At 52.4% G+C, this 27776-nt stretch overlaps 2 protein-coding genes across 3 annotated transcripts in view; both read left to right on the forward strand.

Annotated features, from left to right (window-relative positions):
- The first annotated feature begins 427 nt into the window (after positions 1 to 427).
- LOC140422539 (uncharacterized) lies at positions 428 to 17454 on the forward strand. Of its 2 annotated transcripts, XM_072507565.1 has the most exons (3): positions 428 to 1015; positions 1192 to 1267; positions 12425 to 17454. In XM_072507565.1, exon 3 carries the CDS (start codon positions 12766 to 12768, stop codon positions 13408 to 13410), a length of 645 nt encoding a protein of 214 aa, XP_072363666.1. In that variant the 5' UTR covers positions 428 to 1015; positions 1192 to 1267; positions 12425 to 12765; the 3' UTR covers positions 13411 to 17454. The 2 variants fall into 2 exon arrangements, with proteins under 2 accessions (XP_072363666.1, XP_072363665.1); XM_072507564.1 differs by lacking the exon at positions 1192 to 1267.
- Positions 17455 to 19180: 1726 nt separating this feature from the next.
- Positions 19181 to 27776, forward strand: part of LOC140418072 (uncharacterized) — a 221278-nt gene continuing 212682 nt past the window's right edge. The window contains exon 1 of the mRNA XM_072501497.1: positions 19181 to 19981. Coding sequence (XP_072357598.1) covers positions 19256 to 19981 — 726 coding nt within the window. The 5' untranslated portion in view covers positions 19181 to 19255. The remainder of the gene's footprint in view (positions 19982 to 27776) is intronic.

Genomic DNA, 27776 nt, shown 5'->3' on the forward strand with positions numbered 1-27776 from the left:
TGGGCCATATAAAAAAACTGGACATTTCTCTGCCTGTCCCCTTAAATGGCAGCCATTTCCTGGAGAAACCAGACCTTTAATTGTGAACATTGGGAAAGAGACCACCTTTTAGCCAGATAAATGAATGTGTCAAGCTGAGGGAGCAAAGGATGTCAATGTCTTTAAGAGAGAGAGAGAGACCTGGGCCAAGCTTTGCAGAGTCTGCACCCTCCCTGGATTCACTTCCTTTCCCTTCAGTTGCTGCAAGTCACCAATTGAAGGTGAGAATGAGAAAAGAAATGGAAAGGGGGAGAAAAGAAAGTGTTTTACTCCCAGATGTTGGAGACAGGAGGAGGTTTCAGTCTGTGTGAAGCTCATCATTCACACAAAGCCCGCGCTCTGATTGGCTGGAGGACTCTGGCCCTTCCCCCAATTCTTCCCATTGGTCAACAAATCCGCAGCTGCCCCTTTCCCTTGGACATGCGCAGTCCCGACCCGGACGGGTAGACCACCGAGCGGCTTCTCGCTCTGGCCGGAGCCGTCAGCTAGTTGCCTGGAAACCTTGTCTGGAGGAGGTGCAAGGGGAGGGCGGGGCTCCCGTGTTCGCGCTCCGAGCCTGCGCACTGGAACCCGGAGACGTCACCGGGGAGCAGAATAATTCCTATTGGCTGATTCAGGCAGAGCTCCATTGTGACGTCACAGTGACGCTGTGCGTTTGCAGCTCACAGTGTCCCATTGGGAGCACCAGCTGGGTCACAGAAACACACTGCGCATTGGGCACCAGCTCAGTGGGTCTCTGGGTCAAAGGTTCTCCAACCCCACGTGGGGCCGAATCCACTCTCTACATGAGGCAGTTTGACCAATGGGAACTCGTGGAGGACCGCAAGGACCCTGGTCCTCCAACCAACCAGAATCTGGGCTTTGTGTCAATGGCTGCACGGAGCTGCCTCCACTGTCTGCCCAGCAAAGCTGCTGCTCTGTCTGAGTGAAGATTGAGCTTCACCCAGACTGAAACTCCCTCCTGTCCTCAACATCTGTGAGTAAAACTCTTTCTTTTCTCCCTCTTTCCATTTATTTCCTCATTCTGGTGTTCCATTGTTGACTTGTTTAAATCCCCAGGCCCAGATGAGATGTATCCCAGGCTGCTGTGGCAGGAAAAGGGGGAGCTTTCAGAGGCTCTGACAATAATTTTCAAATCCTCTCTGGTCACAGGAGCGGTGCCAGAGGACTGGAGGACAGATAATGTGGTTCCATTATTCACCAGTGGGGAAAAAACATTGAATTACAGGTCAGTGAATCTAACTTCAGTGGTCGGGAAACTGTTGGAAACAATTCTGAGGGACCGAATTAATCTCCACCTGGAGAGACGAGGATTAATCAAGGATGGTCAGCCTAGCTGGCAGGGGGAGATCATGTCACACAAATTTTATTTGAATTTTTGAAGGAGGTGACTAGGTGTGTAGATGAAAGTCCTGCAGTTAATGTAGTCTACATTGACTTCAGTAAGACATTTGACAAGGTCTCGCATGGGAGACTGGTCAAGAAGATAAGAGCCCAAGGGCAGCACGGTGGCGCAGTGGGTTAGCACTGCTGCCTCATGGTGCCAAGGTCTCAGGTTCAATCCTGGCTCTGGGTCGTGTGGAGTTTGCACATTCTCCCCGTGTTTGCGTGGGCAATTTGGATCCAAAATTGGCTTAGTGGCAGGAGGCAGAGGGTGCTGGTCGAAAGTTGTCTTTCTGGCTGGAAGACTGTGCAATAATGTTTCGATGGGATTGGTACTGGGTGACTTGCAGTTTGTAATATACTTCAATAATCTGGATGTGAATATAGGTGGTAAGTACGTTCAGAGAAGAGACAACAATTGGCGGCATGGTAAATAGTGAAGAGGAAAGCCTTAGATTACAGAATGATATAGATGGGCTGGTTAGATGGCCCACAACAATGGCAAATGGAATTTTACCCTAAAAAGTGTGAGGTGATGTATTTTGGGAGGACTAACAAGGTAAGGGAACATACAATGAATGGTAGGACACTAGGAGGTATAGAGGGTCAGAGGGAGTTTGGTGTTCATGTCCATAGATCCCTGAGAACAGCAGGACAGGTAGATAAGATGGTTGAGAAAGCATATGGGATACTTACTTTTTAGCCAAGGCAGAGAACATGAAGGGCAGGGAGGTAATGATGGAGCTGTGTAAAACACTCAGTAGGCCACAGCTAGAGTACTGTGAGTAGTTCTGGTTACCACACCAAAGGGAGGATGAGACTGCACTAGAGAGGATGCAGAGGAGATTCACCAGGATGTTCCCTGGGCTGGAGCATTTCAGCTATGAAGAGAGCCTGGTTAGGTTGGAGTTGCTCTCCTTAGAGTAGAGGAGGCTGAGGAGAGATGTGATTTAGGTGCACAAATTTATGAAGGACATTGGTAGAGTAGATAGGAAGAAACCTTTCCCCTGGGTAGACAGGTCAATAACCAGGGAGCATCAATTTAAATTGAGGTGTAGGAGATTTAGAGGGGATTTGAGGAAAAACTTTTACCCAGAGGGTGGTGGGAACCTGGAACCCACTGCCTGAAAGTGTGGTAGAGGCAGGAATCCTCACAACATCGAAAAAGCATTGAGATGAGCACTGAAACACCACAGCACCCAAGGCTACGGACCAAGTGCTGAAAATGGGATTGGAATAGATAGGGTGCTTGATGGCTGACGCAGACACGATGGGCTGAAGGGCCTCTTGCTCTGCTGTAAAACTCTGATTCTATGAGGACAGAGATATGGCTAGTGTTATATGGTAGATTAGATATATTATTGATGGGCTTGCAATAAAGCACACTTTTTATTATTTCTCGTCTTGTAATAAAGGACTGCAGCTACGTTATACGTTTCCAGTCAAAGAACAAAGAAATGTACAGCACAGGAACAGGCCCTTTGGCCCTGCAAGCCTGTGCCGACCATGCTGCCCGACTAAACTACAATCTTCTACACTTCCTGGGTCCGTATCCCTCGATTCCCATCCTATTCATGTATTTGTCAAGATGCCCCTTAAATGTCACTATTGTCCCTGCTTCCACCACCACCTCCGGTAGCGAGTTCCAGGCACCCACTACCCTCTGTGTAAAAAAAACTTGCCTCGTATATCTACTCTAAAACTTGCCCCTCTCACCTTAAACCTATGCCCCCTAGTAATTGACCCTTCTACCCTGGGGAAAAGCCTCTGACTATCCACTCTGTCTATGCCCCTCATAATTTTGTAGACCTCTATCAGGTCACCCCTCAACCTCCGTCGTTCCAGTGAGAACAAAACGAGTTTATTCAACCGCTCCTCATAGCTAATGCCCTCCATATCAGGCAACATTCTGGTAAATCTCTTCTGCACCCTCTCTAAAGCCTCCACATCTTTCTGGTAGTGTGGCGACCAGAATTGAACACTATACTCCCAAGTGTGGCCTAACTAAGGTTCTATACAGCTGCAACATGACTTGCCAATTCTTATACTCAGTGCACCGGCCAATGAAGGCAAGCATGCCGTATGCCTTCTTGACTACCTTCTCCACCTGTGTTGCCCCTTTCAGTGACCTGTGGACCTGTACACCTAGATCTCTCTGACTTTCAATACTCTTGAGGGTTCTACCATTGACTGTATATTCCCTACCTGCATTAGACCTTCCAAAATGCATTACCTCACATTTGTCCGGATTAAACTCCATCTGCCATCTCTCCGCCAAAGTTTCCAAACAATCTAAATCCTGCTGTCTCCTCTGACAGTCCTCATCGCTATCCGCAATTCCACCAACCTTTGTGTCCTCCGCAAACTTACTAATCAGACCAGTTACATTTTCCTCCAAATCATTTATATATACTACAAAGAGCAAAGGTCCCAGCACTGATCCCTGCAGAACACCACTGGTCACAGCCCTCCAATTAGAAAAGCATCCTTCCATTGCTACTCTCTGCCTTTTATGACCTAGCCAGTTCTGTATCCACCTTGCCAGCTCATCCCTGATCCCGTGTGAGTTCACCTTTTGTACTAGTCTGCCATGAGGGACCTTGTCAAAGGCCTTACTGAAGTCCATATAGACAACATCCACTGCCCTACCTGCATCAATCATCTTTGTGACCTCCTCGAAAAACTCTATCAAGTTAGTGAGACACGACCTCCCCTTCACAAAACCATGCTGCCTCTCGCTAATACGTCCATTTGCTTCCAAATGGGAGTAGATCCTGTCTCGAAGAATTCTCTCCAGTAATTTCCCTACCACTGAAGTCATCAAGTTATTTTAGCACAGAAGGAGTACATTGAATAACTCGAGTTGATGTCGACTCTCTGTCGATCAATTCCATCAGCCTTGAAGGGGGCCCACCCTGAAACCGTGCAGCCTCCATCCAATATAATTTAGAAATTATTGACCATCTCTGCTTGAGTGCCCTCAGTGGCAGTAAGTTCGTGTTCGGGATCTTTTTAAAATATATATGTTCCCACTGTGTCTCAAAGCCCTCCACTGATTCCCTCAACTCCAATTTGATCTTTTCCAGCCAAAGGAAGTCATACAGGTCCCCCAGCCAGGCCGCCACCCCCGGTGGTGCTGCCGACTGCCAATACAACAATATCCTTTGCTTGGCAATTAGAAAGGCGAAGGCTACAACATTGACCTCCCTCCCCTCTATCAGCCCCAGCATTTCCGATACCCAAAAGACCGCCATCATTGGGTCTGGCCTGACCTCTACCCCCACAATCTTTGATAGTGTCCCAGATATCACCTCCTAGTATCTCTCCAACCTCTCACAGCCCCAGAACATGGGTGCATGATTCATGGGCCCTCACCCACACTCACACTTGTCAGCCAACCCTTGGCAGAACTCACTCATCCTCGCCCTGGTCGTATGCACCTGGTGCACCATCTTAAATTTAATCAAGCTCATTCTCGCGCGCAAGGAGGTCAAATTTACCCTCTGCATCACCTCACTCCACACTCTCCAGCTCCTCCTCCTATTTATTCTTGATCCTCACCACCTGCCCTCCCCCTTGCTCCCCCAGACAATCCTGCCCCCCTCCCCACATCTGGGAGCAGCAACTCCGGCAGCTCGGGAAACCCTCACCATTCCTTCCACGCGAAGTCCCTCATTTCCATATAGCAAATTCACTTCCCTTCGGCAAATCCACCCTCTCCCGCGGCTCTTCCAGATCTGCAAACTTCTCTTCCAAGTACAAATCCCTCACCGGCCCCGCCTCTTTCCACTTCCTATACATGCCACCCGTCTCCCCCAGCTTAAACCTGTTGTTCCCATGGTGTCAGCACCGACATCCCCTCCATCCTTAAGTGTCTCCTCAACTGGTTCCATAGCCTGATCGTGGACTGTACCACCGGGCTCTCTGTGTACCTCCCTGACGCCAGCACCATGGCCACCAGGCTGGACCCTCTACAGGACACCTCCTCCTTCTTAATCAACTCTAATCGCTCCTCCTTTCATCACTGTCTCACCTTCTGCACGTTTGTCACCCAGCAGTAATGCAGCAGGTTTGGTGGCGCCAACCCCCCTTTTTGCCTTCCGTAACAGGGCACTCTTTACCCGTGGTAACTTCTCTGCCCATATAAACTCAGGGATCGCTGCATCCAATTTCCGGAAAAAGGCCTTCGGGATAAAGATCGGGAGGGTCTAGTATACGAACAGGAACCTCGGCAACATATTCATCTTAACCACCTGGACCCTCCCCGCCAGTGCGAGGTGCAGCGTATCCCACCTCCTAAAATCCCCCCCAACCTCCTCCACCAACGTCAGATTCCACTTGTGCATCGTCACCCACTCCCCTGTCACCTGGACCCCCATGTACCTGAACCTGTCCCGAGCTACCCTAAATGGCAATGCCCCCAGATTGGCCCCCCCGACCCGCTGCATTCACCGGAAACACTTCACCCTTTCCGACAGTCCAACCTGTAGCCGCGAAGGCCCCGAACCTCCCCAGTGGGTCCATAATTCTCCCAATGCTCTCCACGATCAGCAACAGGCTGTCCACGTATAGCGACAACCGGTGTTCCCCACTCCCCCTCACAATCCCCCTGCCACTCCACTGACCCCCTAAGGGCCATCGTGAACAGCAGCGGGGACAGCGGACACCCCTGCCACAGTCCCCTGTGAAACCCAAAACTCGTGTGAACTCATCTCTTTTGTCCATTCACCGGTCACCCACATCACAAACTTCGGGCCATACCTGAACCTCCCCAGGATCTCAAGCAGGTACCTCCGCCCGATCAAAGGCCTCCTCTGCATCCATCGAGACCACTACCTCTGGTACTCACCTCTCCGACGGGGTCATATTCACATGTAACGGCTTTCTGATGTTACTGGAGAGCTGCCTGCCCTTTACGAAGCCCGTTTGGTCCTCAGCGACCACCCCTGGAACACATCTCTCCATCCTCCCTGCCACTAGCTTGGACAACACCTTCACATCCGTGTTTAGCAGTGATATGGGCCTATATGACCCACACTCCCAACAGGTCCTTCCCCTTCTTCAGGATTAGCGTAATCGACGCTTGTGTCAATGACTCCGTTGCTCCCCTTTGTCCACCACCTCGCTAAACACCCCCAACAAATGCGGTACCAACTCCGCCAGGTAGCCGTCCGGCCCCGGGGCCGTCCCCGACTTCATCCCTCTTAACAGCTCCTCCAGTGCCTGCGTCCTCTCTTCATCCAGTCTCGCCTTCTCTCCATATTCATACTGCACCCCTTTGCCCTCCGTAGCTGCCCACTGCCTTTCCCATCGTCAGCCTGTCAAACTGCCCCTGGAACCTTTTTCACTCCGCCAACCCCTCCTTGATGGGAGCTCTTGAGTATTTCCTGGTCCATCTCAACTATCTCATCCAACAACGGTCCATACTCCTCCCTCCTCCTCCTGTCCCTATGCGCCTTGAACGAGATAACCTCCCCACGAACCACCGCCTTCTACGCCTCCCAAAACGTGGCCGCTGACACCTCCCCATTCTGATTCAACTCCACACAGTCTCTGATCACCGACCGCACCTTCTCACAGAACCCCATAACCGCCAACAGCCCCGAATCCAGCCTCTTGTCGCGGCCTCTGCTCCTGCCTCAAACTAAGCCTGACCTCCAACCAGTGCGGCGCATGATCCGAGTTCACAATTCCCGCGTATTCAGCCGCCACCACCCCACCAACACCGCTCGGCTCACTACGAATCAATCAATTCAGGAGTATACCTTGTACACGTGCGAGAAGAAGGAGTAACCCCCCCCCCCCCCCCACCACCCACAGATTCCTACTCCTCCACAGGTCCACTCTTTCACCATCCTCAACCTGCCATTGACTGACAGCACGGTGGCGCAGTGGATTAGCCCTGCAGCCTCACGGTGCCAAGGTCCCAGGTTCGATCCCGGCTCTGGGTCACTGTCCGTGTGGAGTTTGCACATTCTCCCCGTGTCTGCGTGGGTTTCGCCCCCACAACCCAAAGATGTGCAGGTAGATGGATTGGCCACGCTAAATTGCCCCTTAATTGGAAAAAATGAATTGGGTGCTCTAAATTTATTATTAAAAAAGAAAAAAAAACCTAGCCATTGACTTACGGTTCGACCTATACACCTTCAATCCCAGCACACAATTAAAATTGCCCCTCATGATCAACTGCTGCATGTCTAGGTCTGGGATCATTCCCAGCAACCCCTTAACAAACCCTACGTCTTCCCAATTCGGAAGCAGGCCAGCAGCACGGTTCAATTCCCATACCAGCCTCCCCGAACAGGCGCCGGACTGAGGCGACTAGGGGCTTTTCACAGTAAGTTCATTTGAAGTCTACTTGTGACAATAAGCGATTTTCATTTCATTTCATTTCATTAGGACCACCGACGTCCCCTCCAACACACCGCTCGCTATCACATACCTCCTACCGGGTCACGCACTTCTTTTCCTTTGCCCCTATAAACCTCATCCTTTTGTTCAGCAAGATAAGCAACCCAACCCCCCCCCCCCCACGACTTTGAATCAAGCCCCGACTGGATTACCTGTCCCGCCCATCCTTTCCTCAACTTGACCTGAGGCTTCACCCGGAGTTGCGTCTTTGCACAAAGACCGTTCCCGCCTTCAAACTCCTCAGGTGCACGAAGACCTTAAACCTCTTCACCGATCCATTCAGTCCCCATACATTCCACCGCAAAACGTGTTCCCTGTCCATGAAACGGTGAAAACGTACCACCATGGCCTTCGCCGGTTTGTTCGCTCTGGGCTTCCTCGCGAGGGCTCTGTGCGCTCTGTCCAATTCCAGGGGCAGAGGGAACGCCCCAGCCCCCATCAGCTTCTCCAACATGTCCGTCACATAGGCCCTCGCATCCGATCCCTCACTGCCTTCAGGGAGGCCAACAATTCTGAGGTTCTGCCTCCTGGACTTATTCGCCAGGTCCTCCAGCTGCTCCTGCATTCTTTTATAGCGGTCGTTCATCATCCCCACCTTGCTTTCCAGCACGGTTATATACTCCTCGTGCTCGGACAGCTTTTGTTCAACCTCCTGGAGCGCTCTCCCGTGGGTTTCTTGATTCTGAACCACTTGATCAATCGAAACCTTAATCGGGTCCAGCGTGTCCATCTTCAGCTTGGCGAAGCAATCCTCGAAAAACTTCACCAGCTGCTCCGTCAATCACTGTGCCGTCTCCCCGCGGCCCTTGCCCTCCGCCATGCTGTCCCGTGTTACCAGCTCTGCATGCGTCTCCCTTATAGGACTTTGTTGTCTCACACGGCCACTTCTGGTCCAATTCTCCATACACCGGTGGGGGATTTCTCCTTACTGTCTCACTCTTCACTGATTTATCCCATAAAATCCGAACAAAACCGGGGGGGGGGAAAGGTCCAAAAGTCCGTTACAGGTGGGAGCTATCAAATGTGCGACCTACTCCTCCATGGCCGCCACCGGAGGTCCCCAGTCCCCATACATTCCATGTTATGGATTCCATGTTGCGTCTCGATTCCCCTCTGCCGTCCGCCATCATCCCCTTCCGATTCAACCTCTAATTTTGCCCTGAACCCGAGATGACCCCTTTCTCCACCCATGACCACCCTCAGTCTCCAGCACTGTCTCTCGTCGTGTCCCCCCCCCCCCCCCTCCCGCTCCCCAGCAGCCACCTCCCCCATCTCACATCCGTTCACCAGCATTACCTGCCAGCATGGCAGCTCCTGCCCGAAGGCCCCTCCTACCTACCCCTCCCCCCACCATAAATCTATGTCCCCGAGTAATTGACTCTTCCACCCTGGGAAAAAGCCTCTGACTATCCACTCTGTCTATGCCCCTCATAACTTTGTAGACTTCTATCAGGTCGCCATTCAACCTCCGTCGTTCCTGTGAGAACAAACCAAGTTTATCCAACCTCTCCTCATAGTTAATGCCCTCCATACCAGGCAACATTCTGGTAAATCTCTTCTGCACCCTCTCCAAAGCCTCCACATCCTTCTGGTAGTGTGGCGACCAGAATTCAACACTATATTCCAAGTGTGGCCTAACTAAGGTTCGATACAGCTGCAACATGTATCCGATCACGTGGGACAGCACGGTAGCCTTGTGGATAGCACAATTGCTTCACAGCTCCAGGGTCCCAGGTTCGATTCCAGCTTAGGTCACTGTCTGTGCGGAGTCTGCACATCCTCCCTGTGTGTGTGTGGGTTTCCTCCGGGTGCTCCGGTTTCCTCCCACAGTCCAAAGATGTGCAGGTTAGGTGGATTGGCCATGATAAATTGCCCTTAGTGTCCAAAATTGCCCGTAGTGTTGGGTGGGGTTACTGGGTTATGGGGATAGGGTGGAGGTGTTGACCTTGGGTAGGGTGCTCTTTCCAAGAGCCGGTGCAGACTCGATGGGCCGAATGGCCTCCTTCTGCACTGTAAATTCTATGATAATCTATGAACATGACTTGCCAATTTTTATACTCCATACCCTGGCCGATGAAGGCAAGCATGCCGTATACCTTCTTGACTACCTTCTTCACCTGCGTTGCCACTTTCAGTGACCTGTGGATCTGTACACTCACATCCCTCTGCCTATCAATACACTTGAGGGTTTTGCCATTTACTGTACATTTCCCACCTGTATTAGACCTTCCAAAATGCATTACCTCACGTTTGTCCGGATTAAACTCCATCTGCCATCTCTCCGCCCAAGTCTCCAACCGATCTAAATCCTGCTGTACCCTCTGACAGTCCTCATCGCTATCCGCAATTCCACCAACCTTTGTGTCGTCCGCAAACTTACTAATCAGACCAGTTACATTTTCCCCCAAATCATTTATATATACTACAAACAGCAAAGGTCCAAGCACTGATCCCTGCGGAACACCACTAGTCACAGCCCTGCATTCAGAAAAGCATCCTTGCTCTCCTAGCCTCTGCCTTCTCTGACCGAGCCAGTTCTGTATCCAACTTGCCAGCTCACTTCTGATCCCGTGTGACTTCACCTTTTGTACCAGTCTGCCATGAGGGACCTTGTCAAAGGCCTTACTGAAGTCCATATAGACAACATCCACTGCCCTACCTGCATCAACCATCTTTGTGACCTCCTCGAAAAACTCTATCAAGTTAGTGAGACACGACCTCCCCTTCACAAAACCATGTTGCCTCTCACTAATACGTCCACTTGCTTCCAAATGGGAGTAAATCCTGTCTCGAAGAATCCTTTCCAATAATTTTCCTATCACTGACGGAAGGCTCACCGGCCTGTAGTTCCCTGGATTATCCTTGCTACCCTTAAACCAAGGACAACATTGGCTATTCTCCAATCCTCTAGGACCTCACCTGCAGCCAGTCAGGATACAAAGATTTCTTTCAAGGCCCCAGCAATTTCCTCCCTTGTCTCCACCAGTATTCTGGGGTAGATCCCAACAGGCCCTGGGGACTTATCCACCTTAATATTTTTCAAGATGCCCTGCACCTCCTTTTTGATCTCAAGTCACACAGACTGTCTACACACCCTTCCCCAGACTCACCATCCACCAAGTCTTTCTCTTTGGTAAATACTGATGCTCTTTGGTGAATGTGATGGGGAATGAGAGAGGAAGGACTGTGTGATGAATGTAGGAAATTTTTATGTAGATTGTATTTTATATATACAACTAAGATGCCATAAAGATAAGATAATCATTGATTGATTCTAATAGTTTAGATGTTTACCGATATAGGGCTTTGAACTTTAGTTTATAGGAAGAAGGTTCCCTGGGGGTAGATAATTAGTGACATTGTGTTTAGACTCAGGTAAGCTGGTCATGAGTTCACAGTGGGATAGGGATGATTAATAGAAGGAGTCAGGTCTGTAGCAAGCAGTTTAACTTTTAGCTGCCAAAGACAGCTTTGAGGTTGTGCTTGAAAGGGGTCTCTCTCTTTTGATGAAAGCATCTCTCTATACGGTGGACTGCAAGTATCCCTGTGTTTGCTAACTTTACTTACAAGTGGCTTTTGACATGGAATGGGCTTTGCTTAATTGGAAATAGAGATAGAATCATAGAATCATAGAAGTTTACAGCATGGAAACAGGCCCTTCGGCCCAACCAGTCCATGCCGCCCAGTTTTTACCATTAAGCTAGTCCCAGTTGCCCGCACTTGGCCCATAACCCTCTATACCCATCTTACCCATGTAACTGTCTAAATGCTTTTTAAAAGACACAATTGTACCCGCCTCTACTACTACCTCTGGCAGCCCATTCCAGACACTCACTACTCTCTGAGTGAAGAAATTGCCCCTCTGGGCCCTTCTGAAACTCTCCCCTCTCACCTTAAACCTATGCCCTCTAGTTTTAGACTCCCCTACCTTTGGGAAAAGATGTTGACTTATCTATGCCCCTCATTATTTTATAGACCTCTATAAGATCACCCCTAAGCCTGCTACGCTCCAGGGAATAAAAGTCCCAGTCTATCCAGCCTCTCCTTATAACTCAAACCATCAAGTCCCGGTAACATCCTAGTAAATCTTTTCTGCACTCTTTCTAGTTTAATAATATCCTTTCTATAATAGGGTGACCAGAACTGCACACAGTATTCCAAGTGTGGCCGTACCAATGTCTTGTACAACTTCAACAAGACGCCCCAACTCCTGTATTCAAGTTAGTACAAGTTGGTACAAGTTAGTAGTTTATTATTTTAGGTAAGGTTATTTTAGGTTAAGTATTTTAGGAATTGTTTAACGATTTTCTGTGATATTAATATGTTTAATCCTGTGTTAATAATAAAGTTTGTTTTAATGTAAAATTTCCTTTGTTGTCAGTGGAATCACTCCTGGCGCGAAGCACACTTTCCTAATTTTAAAATTGTTTGATTGTTCGGGTCTCGTCCGGTTTCCTGATACAAATTGGGGTTTGGTCTGGGATCGTAGCAAGATTTAGAGGCTCGACCGGGCGTTTAATAAATGTTTCATAAAAACTAGAATTATCCATTCAGAATTTCTATCCTGTACTGACTGTGATAACTTTTACAGGATATTAGAAGGTGAGGATTTACAGACAGAAATCTCAAAGCAAACGCCATGTCACGATCTGACAGAGTCACTTAATTCATTGGCCTTTGAATCCAGAAGGAGAAATGTTTGTCTGTTCCGTCTGCTTCAGAAGGCTTTAACCATCAGTGTGGCTGGAAAAGCACCGAGACACACACACCCGAGTGAGAGTGTTCCAGAGCACTGACTGTGGAAAGAGCTTTAACCAGTTACACAGCCTGAAAAAACATTGCACCTTTCACAGCGGTGAGAGACCGTACACGTGTTCTGTGAGAGACTTCAACTGATTGTCCGGCCTGGAGAGACACAAGGGCACCAGCACCATGGAGAAACCATGGAAATGTGGGGACTGTGGGAAGGGATTCAGATCCCCATCTGAGCTAGAAATTCATCGACGCAGTCACACTGGAGAGAAACCATTCACCTGCTCTGTGTGTGGGAAGGGATTCAGTCATTCATCCACACTGCGAGTTCACCAGCGAGTTCACACCGGGGAGAGACCGTTCACCTGCTCTGTGTGTGGGAAGGGATTCAGTGATTCATCCACACTACGTGTTCACCAGCGAGTTCACACTGGGGAGAGGCCATTCACCTGCTCTGTGTGTGGGAAGGGATTCACTCAGTTATCCAACCTGCTCAGACACCATGCCACTCACACCAATGAGAGACCCTTTAAATGCTCTGTCTGTGGGAGTGGCTTCAAAAGGTCTCAGGAACTGATGGTTCACCAGCGCTTTCACACTGCGGAGAGACCGTTCAGCTGCTCTCACTGTGCAAAGAGGTTTAGAACGTCATCTAATCTGTGTTTACACCAGCGAGTTCACACTGGGGAGAGGCCATTCACCTGCTCTCAGTGTGGGAAGAGATTCAGTACTGCACCCCACCTGCGGAGACACCAGCGAGTTCACAAGTCATTGCAGGGGTTGGATTCTGCTGTTATTGCTGCTGTTAATCACATCCAGGACTGAACCACATTCATTCTGACACTTGGTGAAGTGGGAGGGTTGGAGGGTTTCTTTCTGCTGGACTGGCCGGTCTCATTTAAAAAAATATATATATATTTTATTAAAGTTTTCAAACACAATTTTTCCTCCTTACAAATCAACAAAAACGGTAACACGATAACTGATAGATAACATTATTTAAATAAAGTAGTGAACTAACAAAGTAACAAGAAATAGTGCTCCCCTCTACCCCAACTTGAACACAAAAACAGGTTGCCCCTTCCCCCCGCCCCCCCAATCTTTCTGGGCTGCTGACGATCTATTTTCCCCTAACGTTCCGCTAGATAGTCAAGGAACGGTTGCCACCGCCTGGAGAACCCCTGAGCCGATCCTCTCAGCGCAAACTTCATCCGCTCCAGTTTTATGAACCCTGCCATATCGTTTATCCAGGCCTCCACGCCGGGGGGTTTCGCTTCCTTCCACATAAGTAAGATCCTTCGCCGGGCTATCAGGGACGCAAAGGCCAGAATATCGGCCTCTTTCGCCTCCTGCACTCCCGGCTCATCTGCTACCCCAAATATAGCTAACCCCCAGCCTGGCTTGACCCGGACCTTCACCACCTTCGAGATCACTCTTGCCACTCCCCGCCAATACTCCTCCAGTGCTGGACACGACCAGAACATATGTGTGTGGTTCGCCGGGCTTCTCCCGCACCTTTCCTCCACTCCGAAGAACCTGCTCAACCTCGCTCCCGTTATGTGTGCTCTGTGTAGCACCTTAAATTGGATCAGGCTAAGCCTGGCACACGAGGAAGAGGAATTTACCCTATTTAGGGCATCAGCCCACAAACCCTCCTCCATCTCCTCCCCGAGCTCTTCTTTCCATTTTCCTTTCAGCTCTTCTACCAGCTCCTCCCCCTCTTCTCTCATCTCCCGGTATATTTCGGACACTTTGCCCTCCCCGACCCACACCCCCGAAAGCACTCTATCCTGGATCCCCTGTGTCGGGAGCAGCGGAAATTCCCTCACCTGTTGTCTCGTGTACGCCCTCACCTGCATATACCTAAAGGTATTCCCCGGAGGCAGCTCATACTTGTCCTCTAGCGCTCCCAAACTCGCAAACGTCCCATCTATAAATAGGTCTCCCATTCTCCTAATTCCTGCCCGGTGCCAGCTCTGGAACCCTCCGTCCATCCTCCCTGGGGCAAACCTATGGTTGTTCCTGATCAGGGACCACACCGAGGCTCCCAACACCCACTTCTGTCGCCTCCATTGCCCCCAGATACTTAATGTTGCCGCCATCAATGGGTTTGTGGTCAACTTTTTCGGGGAGAGCGGTAGCGGTGCCGTCACCAGCGCTTTTAAACTCGTTCCTTAACAGGACGCCATCTCCAGCCTGTTCCACGCCACCCCCTCTCCCTCTATCATCCACTTGCGGATCATCGCCACATTGACGGCCCAGTAATAGTCACCCAAATTCGGCAACGCCAGTCCCCCTCTGTCCCTGCTACGTTGCAGGAACCCCCTCCTTACCCTCGGGGCCTTCCCTGCCCACACAAAGCTCATAATGCTCCTATCTATTTTCTTGAAAAAGGCCTTCGTGATCAAGATGGGGAGGCATTGAAACACAAATAAAAACCTCGGGAGGACCATCATCTTAATCGCCTGCACTCTGCCCGCCAGTGACAGCGGCTGCATATCCCACCTTTTGAAATCCTCTTCCATCTGCTCCACCAGCAGAGTCAGATTGAGTTTGTGTAAAGTTCCCCAGCTCCTGGCTATCTGAATCCCCAGATATCGGAAGTTTCTTTCCACTCTCCTTAGCGGCAGGCCATCTATCCCTCTACTCTGGTCCCCAGGGTGTATCACAAAAAACTCACTCTTTCCCATGTTAAGCTTATATCCCGAGAAATCGCCAAACTCCCTCAATATCTGCATAACCTCTGTCGTCCCCCCCACTGGATCCACCACATACAGCAGTAGGTCATCTGCGTAGAGTGACACTCGGTGTTCCTCTCCCCCTCTAGCCACCCCTCTCCATTTCCTAGAGTCTCTCAGCGCTATGGCCAGTGGTTCAATTGCCAGCGCGAACAGATATGGGGACAGAGGGCACCCTTGCCTTGTTCCCCTATGTAACCGAAAATACTCCGATCTTTGCCGATTTGTGACTACGCTTGCCACTGGGGCCCCATAGAGGAGTTTAACCCAGCTGACAAACCCCTCCCCGAACCCAAACCTCCTCAGCACCTCCCATAGATACTCCCACTCTACCCTATCAAATGCCTTCTCTGCATCCATTGCCACCACTATCTCTGCCTCCCCCTCCGCTGGGGGCATCATTATCACCCCCAAAAGCCGTCGCACGTTGACATTCAATTGTTTCCCTTTTACAAACCCTGTCTGGTCTTCGTGCACCACCCCCGGGACACAATCCTCTATCCTCACCGCCAGCACTTTTGCCAACAACTTGGCGTCCACATTCAGGAGCGAGATAGGCCTATATGACCTGCATTGCAGCGGATCTTTATCTCGCTTCAGGATTAGTGATATCGTCGCCTCCGACATTGTCGGGGTAGAGTCCCCCCTTCTCTGGCCTCGTTAAAGGTTCTTGCCAGCAGCGGGGCCAACAAGTCCACGTATTTCCTCTAAAATTCCACCGGGAACCCGTCAGGTCCCGGGGCCTTCCCTGCCTGCATGTTCCCCAGCCCTTTGATCACCTCGTCCACCCCAATTGGCGCCCCCAGGCCTGCCACCTCCTGCTCCTCCACCTTCGGGAACCTTAGTTGGTCCAGAAACTGCTGCATCCCCTCTATTCCCTCCGGAGGTTGGGACCTGTATAACCTCTCATAAAAGGTCTTAAACACCTCATTTACCTTCCCTGCACTCCGCACCGTAGTTCCCATTTCATCCCTAACTCCCCCTATTTCCCTCGCCGCTGTCCTCTTACGAAGCTGGTGGGCCAGCAGCCGGCTCGCCTTTTCCCCATACTCGTATCTCATCCCCTGTGCCTTCCTCCACTGTGCCTCTGCCTTCCCTGTGGTCAGCAGGTCAAACTCCATCTGGAGTCTTCGCCTCTCCCTGTATAGTCCTTCGTCCGGGGCCTCCGCATATCTTTTATCCACACTCAAAATCTCCCCCAGTAATCTCTCCCTCTCTTTGGCCTCTGTTTTCCCCTTGTAAGCCCTGATGGAGATCAACTCTCCCCTGACCACCGCCTTCAGCGCTTCCCATACTACGCCCACTCGGACCTCCCCATCATCATTGGCCTCCAGGTACCTTTCGATACATCCCCGCACCCTTCCACAGACTCCCTCATCCGCCAATAATCCCACATCCAGTCGCCAGAGTGGGCGCTGTTCCCTCTCCTCTCCTAGTTCCAGATCCACCCAATGCGGGGCATGGTCTGAAACAGCTATGGCCGAGTACTCCGTTCCTTCCACCCTCGAAATCAGTGACCTACACAAAACGAAGAAATCTATCCGGGAGTATACCTTATGGACATGGGAGAAAAAGGAGAACTCTTTGGCCAGCAGCCTAGCAAATCTCCACGGATCCACTCCCCCCATTTGGTCCATAAACCCCCTAAGCACCTTGGCCGCTGCCGGCCTTCTTCCGGTCCTGGATCTAGATCTATCTAACCCTGGGTCTAGCACGGTATTGAAGTCCGTCCCCCCATTACCAGGTTTCCTACCTCCAGGTCCGGGATACGTCCCAGCATCCGCTTCATAAATCCCGCATCATCCCAGTTCGGGGCATATACATTGACCAGCACGACCTCCATTCCCTGCAGTCTGCCACTCACCATCACATATCTACCACCGTTGTCCGCTACAATGTTCCTAGCCTCGAACGACACCCGTTTCCCCACCAATATCGCCACCCGTCTATTTTTTGCGTCCAACCCTGAGTGGAACACCTGTCCCACCCATCCTTTCCTTAACCTAACCTGGTCCGCCACCTTCAGATGCGTCTCCTGAAGCATGACCACATCTGCCTTCAGTCCTTTTAAGTGCGTGAACACTCGGGCCCTCTTAATCGGCCCATTTAGGCCTCTCAGATTCCACGTGATCAGCCGGATTGGGGGGCTGCCCCCCCCCCCCCCCGCGTCGACTAGCCATCACCCACTCTGGGCCAGTCCCACGTCCAGGTCCCGCGCACCCCCCAGGCGGCGCATTCCCATCCCGACCACCTCTTCTCTTACCAGATTACCCAGTTATCCACCCCCCCCCCCCCCCCGCCGCTAGATCCCCATCTAGCATGGTTACTCCCCCCATATTGCTTCCGAACGTCAGCTGACTTCATCTGACCCCGGCTTCTCCTGCTCTCTCCTTGACCCCCCCCCCCTTGTGTGGAACTCCCATCCTCCTTGCGCCTGTCTTCCCGCCATCACCTCTCTGGCGCAGGAAAAGACCCCCGCTTTCCCAGAACCGTCCCGTCCCCTATGGCGCAGCTCCCCCTACAGCCCAGTTCCCATCCCCCACCTATGTCCCTTTTTCCCCCCCACCGGCGCCCACATTTCTCAGTGTCCCCCCCCGTCAAAGACCGTCCCGATACAGTGAACCTCTCTTTCCCCAATTTACATATCTATACATCCACATTATCGTTTCCCCCCCAACATCAGTCCCTCAGTTCTGGTCCAGTTTCTCTTTTTGAATGAAGGTCTATGCTTCTTCCGACGTTTCAAAATAATAATGTCTATCGTGGTACGTGACCCACAATCGCGCCGGCTGCAGCATCCCAAACTTTACTTTCTTCTTATGCAGCACCTCCTTGGCTTGATTGAAACTCGCCCTCCTTCTCGCCACCTCCGCGCTCCAGTCCTGATACACTCGTATCACCGCATTCTCCCATCTGCTACTCCGTACCTTCTTGGCCCAGCTCAAAACAACCTCTCTGTCGCGGAAGCGGTGAAATCTCACGACCATCGCCCTTGGTGGTTCTCCAGCCTTTGGTCTCCTCACAGGGACCCGGTGAGCCCCTTCCACCTCCAAGGGGCCCGAGGGGGCCTCAGCTCCCATTCGCGAATGTAGCACCGTGCTCACATAAGCCCCGCCGTCAGCTCCTTCCACTCCCTCGGGGAGACCCAGGATCCGGAGGTTCTTTCTCCTTGATCTATTTTCCAGGACTTAAATTCTTTCGACGCACTTCTTATGAAGCGCCTCGTGCGTCTCCATTTTGACCGCTGGGCCCAGGATCTCATCCTCGTTTTCAGTTACCTTCTGCTTCACCACACGGAGCTCTATCGCCTGGGCCTTTTGTGTCTCTTTGAGCCCATCGATTGCCAGCAACATCGGGGCCAGCACCTCCTTTTTTAACTCCTCCACACACCGTCTGAGGAATTCATCCTGCTCCGGTCCCCATGTCGCCTGGCCTCCCTCCGACGCCATCTTGCTTCTTTCTTTTCTTTGCCACTGCCCTCGAGGATCCTCCGTGATCTGGCCACCGCCACCGATTTTTTTTTTTCCTGCACACTTGGGGGGGGGGGGACTCCTTATCTCTTCACCCCACACCGGGTTTTGTCGCGTAAATTTCCCGTTGGGGCTCTCAAAAGAGCCCGACAGTCCGTCGGAGCTGGAGCCGCCGAAACGTGCGGCTTAGCTGAGCGTTGCCGCAACCGGAAACCGACTGGCCGGTCTCATGACTTTGCTCCCGGTGGGCTGATGTGTGAGGAAGGACATTTATTTTCACCGAGACACACACACCCGAGTGAGAGTGTTCCAGAGCACTGACTGTGGAAAGAGCTTTAACCAGTTACACAGCCTGAAAAAACATCGCACCATTCACAGCGGTGAGAGACCGTACACGTGTTCTGTGTGTGGACGAAGCTTCAACTGATTGTCCGGCCTGGAGAGAGCAAAGATACCAGCACCATGGAGAAACCATGGAAATGTGGGGACTGTGGGAAGGGATTCAGATCCCCATCTGAGCTAGAAATTCATCGACGTAGTCACACTGGAGAGAAACCGTTCACCTGCTCTGTGTGTGGGAAGGGATTCAGTCATTCATCCACACTGCGAGTTCACCAGCGAGTTCACACCGGGGAGAGGCCATTCACCTGCTCTCAGTGTGGGAAGGGATTCACTCAGTTATCCAGCCTGCAGACACACCAGCGAGTTCACACCGGGGAGAGGCCATTCACCTGCTCTGTGTGTGGGAAGGGATTCAGTGATTCATCCACACTACGTGTTCACCAGCGAGTTCACACTGGGGAGAGGCCATTCACCTGCTCTGTGTGTGGGAAGGGATTCACTCAGTTATCCAACCTGCTCAGACACCATGCCACTCACACCAATGAGAGACCCTTTAAATGCTCTGTCTGTGGGAGTGGCTTCAAAAGGTCTCAGGAACTGATGGTTCACCAGCGCTTTCACACTGCGGAGAGACCGTTCAGCTGCTCTCACTGTGCAAAGAGGTTTAGAACGTCATCTAATCTGTGTTTACACCAGCGAGTTCACACTGGGGAGAGGCCATTCACCTGCTCTCAGTGTGGGAAGGGATTCAGTACTGCACCCCACCTGCGGAGACACCAGCGAGTTCACAAGTCATTGCAGGGGTTGGATTCTGCTGTTATTGCTGCTGTTAATCACATCCAGGACTGAACCATGTTCATTCTGACACTTGGTGAAGTGGGAGGGTCGGAGGGTTTCTTTCTGCTGGACTGGCCGGTCTCATTTTAAAAAAAATAAATATATTTTATTAAAGTTTTCAAACACAATTTTTCCTCCTTACAAATCAACAAAAACGGTAACACGATAACTGATAGATAACATTATTTAAATAAAGTAGTGAACTAACAAAGTAACAAGAAATAGTGCTCCCCTCTACCCCAACTTGAACACAAAAACAGGTTGCCCCTTCCCCCCCACCCCGCCCCCCAATCTTTCTGGGCTGCTGACGATCTATTTTCCCCTCACGTTCCGCTAGTCAAGGAACGGTTGCCACCGCCTGGAGAACCCCTGAGCCGATCCTCTCAGCGCAAACTTCATCCGTTCCAATTTTATGAACCCTGCCATATCGTTTATCCAGGCCTCCACGCCGGGAAGTTTCGCTTCCTTCCACATAAGTAGGATCCTTCGCCGGGCTACCAGGGACGCAAAGGCCAGAATATCGGCCTCTTTCGCCTCCTGCACTTCCGGCTCATCTGCTACCCCAAATATAGCTAACCCCCAGCCTGGCTTGACCCGGACCTTCACCACCTTCGAGATCACTCTTGCCACTCCCCGCCAATACTCCTCCAGTGCTGGACACGACCAAAACATATGTGTGTGGTTCGCCGGGCTTCTCCCGCACCTTTCCTCCACTCCGAAGAACCTGCTCAACCTCGCTCCCGTTATGTGTGCTCTGTGTAGCACCTTAAATTGGATCAGGCTAAGCCTGGCACACGAGGAAGAGGAATTTACCCTATTTAGGGCATCAGCCCACAAACCCTCCTCAATCTCCTCCCCGAGCTCTTCTTTCCATTTTCCTTTCAGCTCTTCTACCAGCTCCTCCCCCTCGTCTCTCATCTCCCGGTATATTTCGGACACTTTGCCCTCCCCGACCCACCCCCCCGAAAGCACTCTATCCTGGATCCCCTGTGTCGGGAGCAGCGGAAATTCCCTCACCTGTTGTCTCGTGAATGCCCTCACCTGCATATACCTAAAGGTATTCCCCGGAGGCAGCTCATACTTGTCCTCTAGCGCTCCCAAACTCGCAAACGTCCCATCTATAAATAGGTCTCCCATTCTCCTAATTCCTGCCCGGTGCCAGCTCTGGAACCCTCCGTCCATCCTCCCTGGGGCAAACCTATGGTTGTTCCTGATCAGGGACCACACCGAGGCTCCCAACACCCACTTCTGTCGCCTCCATTGCCCCCAGATACTTAATGTTGCCGCCATCAATGGGTTTGTGGTCAACTTTTTCGGGGAGAGCGGTAGCGGTGCCGTCACCAGCGCTTTTAAACTCGTTCCTTAACAGGACGCCATCTCCAGCCTGTTCCACGCCACCCCCTCTCCCTCTATCATCCACTTGCGGATCATCGCCACATTGACGGCCCAGTAATAGTCACCCAAATTCGGCAACGCCAGTCCCCCTCTGTCCCTGCTACGTTGCAGGAACCCCCTCCTTACCCTCGGGGCCTTCCCTGCCCACACAAAGCTCATAATGCTCCTATCTATTTTCTTGAAAAAGGCCTTCGTGATCAAGATGGGGAGGCATTGAAACACAAATAAAAACCTCGGGAGGACCATCATCTTAATCGCCTGCACTCTGCCCGCCAGTGACAGCGGCTGCATATCCCACCTTTTGAAATCCTCTTCCATCTGCTCCACCAGCAGAGTCAGATTGAGTTTGTGTAAAGTTCCCCAGCTCCTGGCTATCTGAATCCCCAGATATCGGAAGTTTCTTTCCACTTTCCTTAGCGGCAGGCCATCTATCCCTCTACTCTGGTCCCCAGGGTGTATCACAAAAAGATCACTCTTTCCCATGTTAAGCTTATATCCCGAGAAATCGCCAAACTCCCTCAATATCTGCATAACCTCTGTCATCCCCCCCACTGGATCCGCCACATACAGCAGTAGGTCATCTGCGTAGAGTGACACTCGGTGTTCCTCTCCCCCTCTAGCCACCCCTCTCCATTTCCTAGAGTCTCTCAGCGCTATGGCCAGTGGTTCAATTGCCAGCGCGAACAGATATGGGGACAGAGGGCACCCTTGCCTTGTTCCCCTATGTAACCGAAAATACTCCGATCTTTGCCGATTTGTGACTACGCTTGCCACTGGGGCCCCATAGAGGAGTTTAACCCAGCTGACAAACCCCTCCCCGAACCCAAACCTCCTCAGCACCTCCCATAGATACTCCCACTCTACCCTATCAAATGCCTTCTCTGCATCCATTGCCACCACTATCTCTGCCTCCCCCTCCGCTGGGGGCATCATTATCACCCCCAAAAGCCGTCGCACGTTGACATTCAATTGTCTCCCTTTTACAAACCCTGTCTGGTCTTCGTGCACCACCCCCGGGACACAATCCTCTATCCTCACCGCCAGCACTTTTGCCAACAACTTGGCGTCCACATTCAGGAGCGAGATAGGCCTATATGACCCGCATTGCAGCGGATCTTTATCTCGCTTCAGGATTAGTGATATCGTCGCCTCCGACATTGTCGGGGTAGAGTCCCCCCTTCTCTGGCCTCGTTAAAGGTTCTTGCCAGCAGCGGGGCCAACAAGTCCACGTATTTCCTCTAAAATTCCACCGGGAACCCGTCAGGTCCCGGGGCCTTCCCTGCCTGCATGTTCCCCAGCCCTTTGATCACCTCGTCCACCTCAATTGGCGCCCCCAGGCCTGCCACCTCCTGCTCCTCCACCTTCGGGAACCTTAGTTGGTCCAGAAACTGCTGCATCCCCTCTTTTCCCTCCGGAGGTTGGGACCTGTATAACCTCTCATAAAAGGTCTTAAACACCTCATTTACCTTCTCTGCACTCTGCACCGTAGTTCCCATTTCATCCCTAACTCCCCCTATTTCCCTCGCCCCTGTACTCTTACGAAGCTGGTGGGCCAGCAGCCGGCTCGCCTTTTCCCCATACTCTATCTCATCCCCTGTGCCTTCCTCCACTGTGCCTCTGCCTTCCCTGTGGTCAGCAGGTCAAACTCCGTCTGAAGTCTTCGCCTATCTCTATATAGTCCTTCGTCCGGGGCCTCCGCATATCTTTTATCCACACTCAAAATCTCCCCCAGTAATCTCTCCCTCTCTTTGGCCTCTGTTTTCCCCTTGTAAGCCCTGATGGAGATCAACTCTCCCCTGACCACCGCCTTCAGCGCTTCCCATACTACTCCCACTCGGACCTCCCCATCATCGTTGGCCTCCAGGTACCTTTCGATACATGCCCGCACCCTTCCACAGACTCCCTCATCCGCCAATAATCCCACATCCAGTCGCCAGAGTGGGCGCTGTTCCCTGTCCTCTCCTAGTTCCAGATCCACCCAATGCGGGGCATGGTCTGAAACAGCTATGGCCGAGTACTCCGTTCCTTCCACCCTCGAAATCAGTGACCTACACAAAACAAAGAAATCTATCCGGGAGTATACCTTATGGACATGGGAGAAAAAGGAGAACTCTTTGGCCAGCGGCCTAGCAAATCTCCACGGATCCACTCCCCCCATTTGGTCCATAAACCCCCTAAGCACCTTGGCCGCTGCCGGCCTTCTTCCGGTCCTGGATCTAGATCTATCTAACCCTGGGTCTAGCACGGTATTGAAGTCCGTCCCCCCCATTACCAGGTTTCCTACCTCCAGGTCCGGGATACGTCCCAGCATCCGCTTCATAAATCCCGCATCATCCCAGTTCGGGGCATATACATTGACCAGCACGACCTCCATTCCCTGCAGTCTGCCACTCACCATCACATATCTACCACCGTTGTCCGCTACAATGTTCCTAGCCTCGAACGACACCCGTTTCCCCACCAATATGGCCACCCCTCTATTCTTTGCGTCCAGCCCTGAGTGGAACACCTGTCCCACCCATCCTCTCCTTAACCTAACCTGGTCCGCCACCTTCAGATGCGTCTCCTGAAGCATGACCACATCTGCCTTCAGTCCTTTTAAGTGCGTGAACACTCGGGCCCTCTTAATCGGCCCATTTAGGCCTCTCAGATTCCACGTGATCAGCCGGATTGGGGGGCTGCCCCCCCCCCCCCGTCGACTAGCCATCACCCACTCTGGGCCAGTCCCACGTCCAGGTCCCGCACACCCCCCAGGCGGCGCATTCCCATCCCGACCACCTCTTCTCTTACCAGATTACCCAGTTATCCACCCCCCCCCCCCCCCCCCCCCCCCCCGCTAGATCCCCATCTAGCATGGTTACTCCCCATATTGCTTCCGAACGTCAGCTGACTTCAACTGACCCCGGCTTCTCCCGCTCTCTCCTTGACCCCCCCCGTGTGTGGAACTCCCATCCTCCTTGCGCCTGTCTTCCCGCCATCACCTCTCTGGCGCAGGAAAAGACCCCCGCTTTCCCAGAACTGTCCCGTCCCCTTTTGCGCAGCTCCCCCTACAGCCCAGTTCCCATCCCCCACCTATGTCCCTTTTTCCCCCCCACCGGCGCCCACATTTCTCAGTGTCCCCCCCCGTCAAAGACCGTCCCGATACAGTGAACCTCTCTTTCCCCAATTTACATATCTATACATCCACATTATCGTTTCCCCCCCAACATCAGTCCCTCAGTTCTGGTCCAGTTTCTCTTTTTGAATGAAGGTCTATGCTTCTTCCGACGTTTCAAAATAATAATGTCTATCGTGGTACGTGACCCACAATCGCGCCGGCTGCAACATCCCAAACTTTACTTTCTTCTTATGCAGCACCTCCTTGGCTTGATTGAAACTCGCCCTCCTTCTCGCCACCTCCGCGCTCCAGTCCTGATACACTCGTATCACCGCATTCTCCCATCTGCTACTCCGTACCTTCTTGGCCCAGCTCAAAACAACCTCTCTGTCGCGGAAGCGGTGAAATCTCACGACCATCGCCCTTGGTGGTTCTCCAGCCTTTGGTCTCCTCACAGGGACCCGGTGAGCCCCTTCCACCTCCAAGGGGCCCGAGGGGGCCTCAGCTCCCATTCGCGAATGTAGCACCGTGCTCACATAAGCCCCGCCGTCAGCTCCTTCCACTCCCTCGGGGAGACCCAGGATCCGGAGGTTCTTTCTCCTTGATCTATTTTCCAGGACTTAAATTCTTTCGACGCACTTCTTATGAAGCGCCTCGTGCGTCTCCATTTTGACCGCTGGGCCCAGGATCTCATCCTCGTTTTCAGTTACCTTCTGCTTCACCACACGGAGCTCTATCGCCTGGGCCTTTTGTGTCTCTTTGAGCCCATCGATTGCCAGCAACATCGGGGCCAGCACCTCCTTTTTTAACTCCTCCACACACCGTCTGAGGAATTCATCCTGCTCCGGTCCCCATGTCGCCTGGCCTCCCTCCGACGCCATCTTGCTTCTTTCTTTTCTTTGCCGCTGCCCTCGAGGATCCTTCGTGATCTGGCCACCGCCACCGATTTTTTTTTTCCTGCACACTTGGGGGGGGGGGGACTCCTTATCTCTTCACCCCACACCGGGTTTTGTCGCGTAAATTTCCCGTTGGGGCTCTCAAAAGAGCCCGACAGTCCGTCGGAGCTGGAGCCGCCGAAACGTGCGGCTTAGCTGAGCGTCGCCGCAACCGGAAACCGACTGGCCGGTCTCATGACTTTGCTCCCAGTGGGCTGATGTTCTTTGAGCCGGGGAGAGCACATTTCCACTGAAATAATCCACAAAAGCTGAGGAAGGACATTTATTTTATCCTGGATAGTAAATCCTCAAACTTGGACAGAAACTACAAACCCCTCCTCCGATGCCCTGAAGGCAAACTTAATTTTCTCCAACCTGAGGAACCGGTAAGAGTCCCCCACCCACGCCGCAACCTCCGATGTCGCCACCAACTTCCAAATTTTTTTCTCTTAGGTGCTGGGGCGTCATTCTCCGACCCCCCGCCGGGTCGGAGAATGGCCGTTGGCCGCCGTGAATCCCGCCCCCGCCGAAGTCTCCGGTACCGGAGATTGGGCGGGGGCGGGAATCGGGCCGCGTCGGTTGGCGGGACCCCCCGCTCAATTCTCCGGCCCGGATGGACCGAAGTCCCGCCCAGAAATTGCCTGTCCCGCCGGCGTAAATCAAAGCTGGTATTTACCGGCGGGACCAGGCAGCATGAGCGGGCTCCGGGGTCCTGCGGGGGGGGCGCGGGGCGATCTGACCCCGGGGGGTGCCCCCACGGTGGCCTGGCCCGCGATCGGGGCCCACCGATCCGCAGGCGGGCCTGTGCCGTGGGGGCACTCTTTCCCTTCCGCCTCCGCCACGGCCTCCACCATGGCGGAGGTGACTCTCCCCACTGCGCATGCGCGGGAAACTGTCGGCGGCCGCTGACGCTGCCGCGCATGCGCCGGGAAACTGTCAGCGGCCGCTGACGCTCCCGCGCATGAGCCGCATTTCCGCGCCAGCTGGCGGGGCAACAAACGCCATTTCCGCCAGCTGGCAGGGTGGAAATCCCTCCGGCATCGGCCTAGCCCCTCAATGTTGGGGCTAGGCCGCCAAAGATGCGGAGCATTCCGCACCTTTGGGCCGGCGCGATGCTCGTCTGATTGGCGCCGTTTTTGGCGCCAGTCGGCGGACATCGCGCCGTTGGGGGAGAATTTCGCCCCTGATCTTTGGCACAGAATCTCATTCGGGGTTTGGTGCACTATCAATTACGACGAGACGAAAGTAGAGAGTAATCGAGGCTTTATTAAGCAGTGATGTGTTGCCTCCTGCAGCTGCTACCAGAAATGGTAGCAGCTCGGTGTGCACACACATTTATACTCCGCCTACTGGGCGGAGCCAGCAGGCAGGGATCTACCGCCGTACCTGTAGTACAGGAGCTTTACCGTATTACCTCTAATACAACTATTATACAAACAGGGTTGCATGGGTTGGGAACTTGCATTTCTGATCTTTCATATCTTTTTTTTTTTTTAATTAATTTCAGTGTCCAATTTAATTTTTTTTCCAATTAAGGGGCAATTTAGCATGGCCAATTGACCGACCCTGCAATTCTTTTTAGGTTGTGGGGGTGAGACCCACGCAGACACGGAGAGAATGTGCAAACTCCACGCGATTGAACTGCCACGGACCCGGGTTCGATCCCAACCCAGGGTCAACCCCAAGGACCCGGGGTTGGGATCAAACCCGCGTCCTTGGCGCCGTGAGGCTGCAGTGCTAACCACTGCATCACCGTGCCCCCCCCCCCCCTGCCAACCTCCAATTTAAGAGAATCCTTCGCCTGGCAATCAGAGAGGCGAAGGCCACAACATTGGCCCCCTTTCCCTCCTGCATACCCGACACCTGAAAAAGCTCCATAGGGTCTTGCATTAGCTTCACCCCCACAATCCCAGATCGCCTCTCGAACACCGGCTCCCAGAAGCTGGCCAATTTTGCACTCCCCCCCCGCCCCCCCCCCCCCGCCCAAAACATGTGTGAATGGTCTGCCGGCCCCCTCCCACACCTCTCACACATCCACCACTCCTGGGAAGGACCCACTCATCCGGGCCTCGGTCTTATGGGCCCTATGCACCAACTTGTAACAGTGTAAGGCCCATCCTGGTGTAGGTGGAGGTTGAGTTGACCCGACGAATGACTTCACTCCAAACTCCCCACCCCATCTCCACCCCCAACTCCTCCTCCCACTTCCGCTTAATCCCTGTCACTAAGGCCATTCCCTTCTCGATCAACTACCCATATATATAACCAAAGGAGAAAATGCTGGAAAATCTCAGCAGGTCTGGCAGCATCTGTAGGGAGAGAAAAGAGCTAACGTTTTGAGATCAGATAACCCTTTGTCAAAGCTCCCACAGAGTGG

This window comes from Scyliorhinus torazame, chromosome 5 (genome assembly GCF_047496885.1).
Source record: "Scyliorhinus torazame isolate Kashiwa2021f chromosome 5, sScyTor2.1, whole genome shotgun sequence".
In the NCBI taxonomy this organism is placed as follows: domain Eukaryota; kingdom Metazoa; phylum Chordata; class Chondrichthyes; order Carcharhiniformes; family Scyliorhinidae; genus Scyliorhinus; species Scyliorhinus torazame.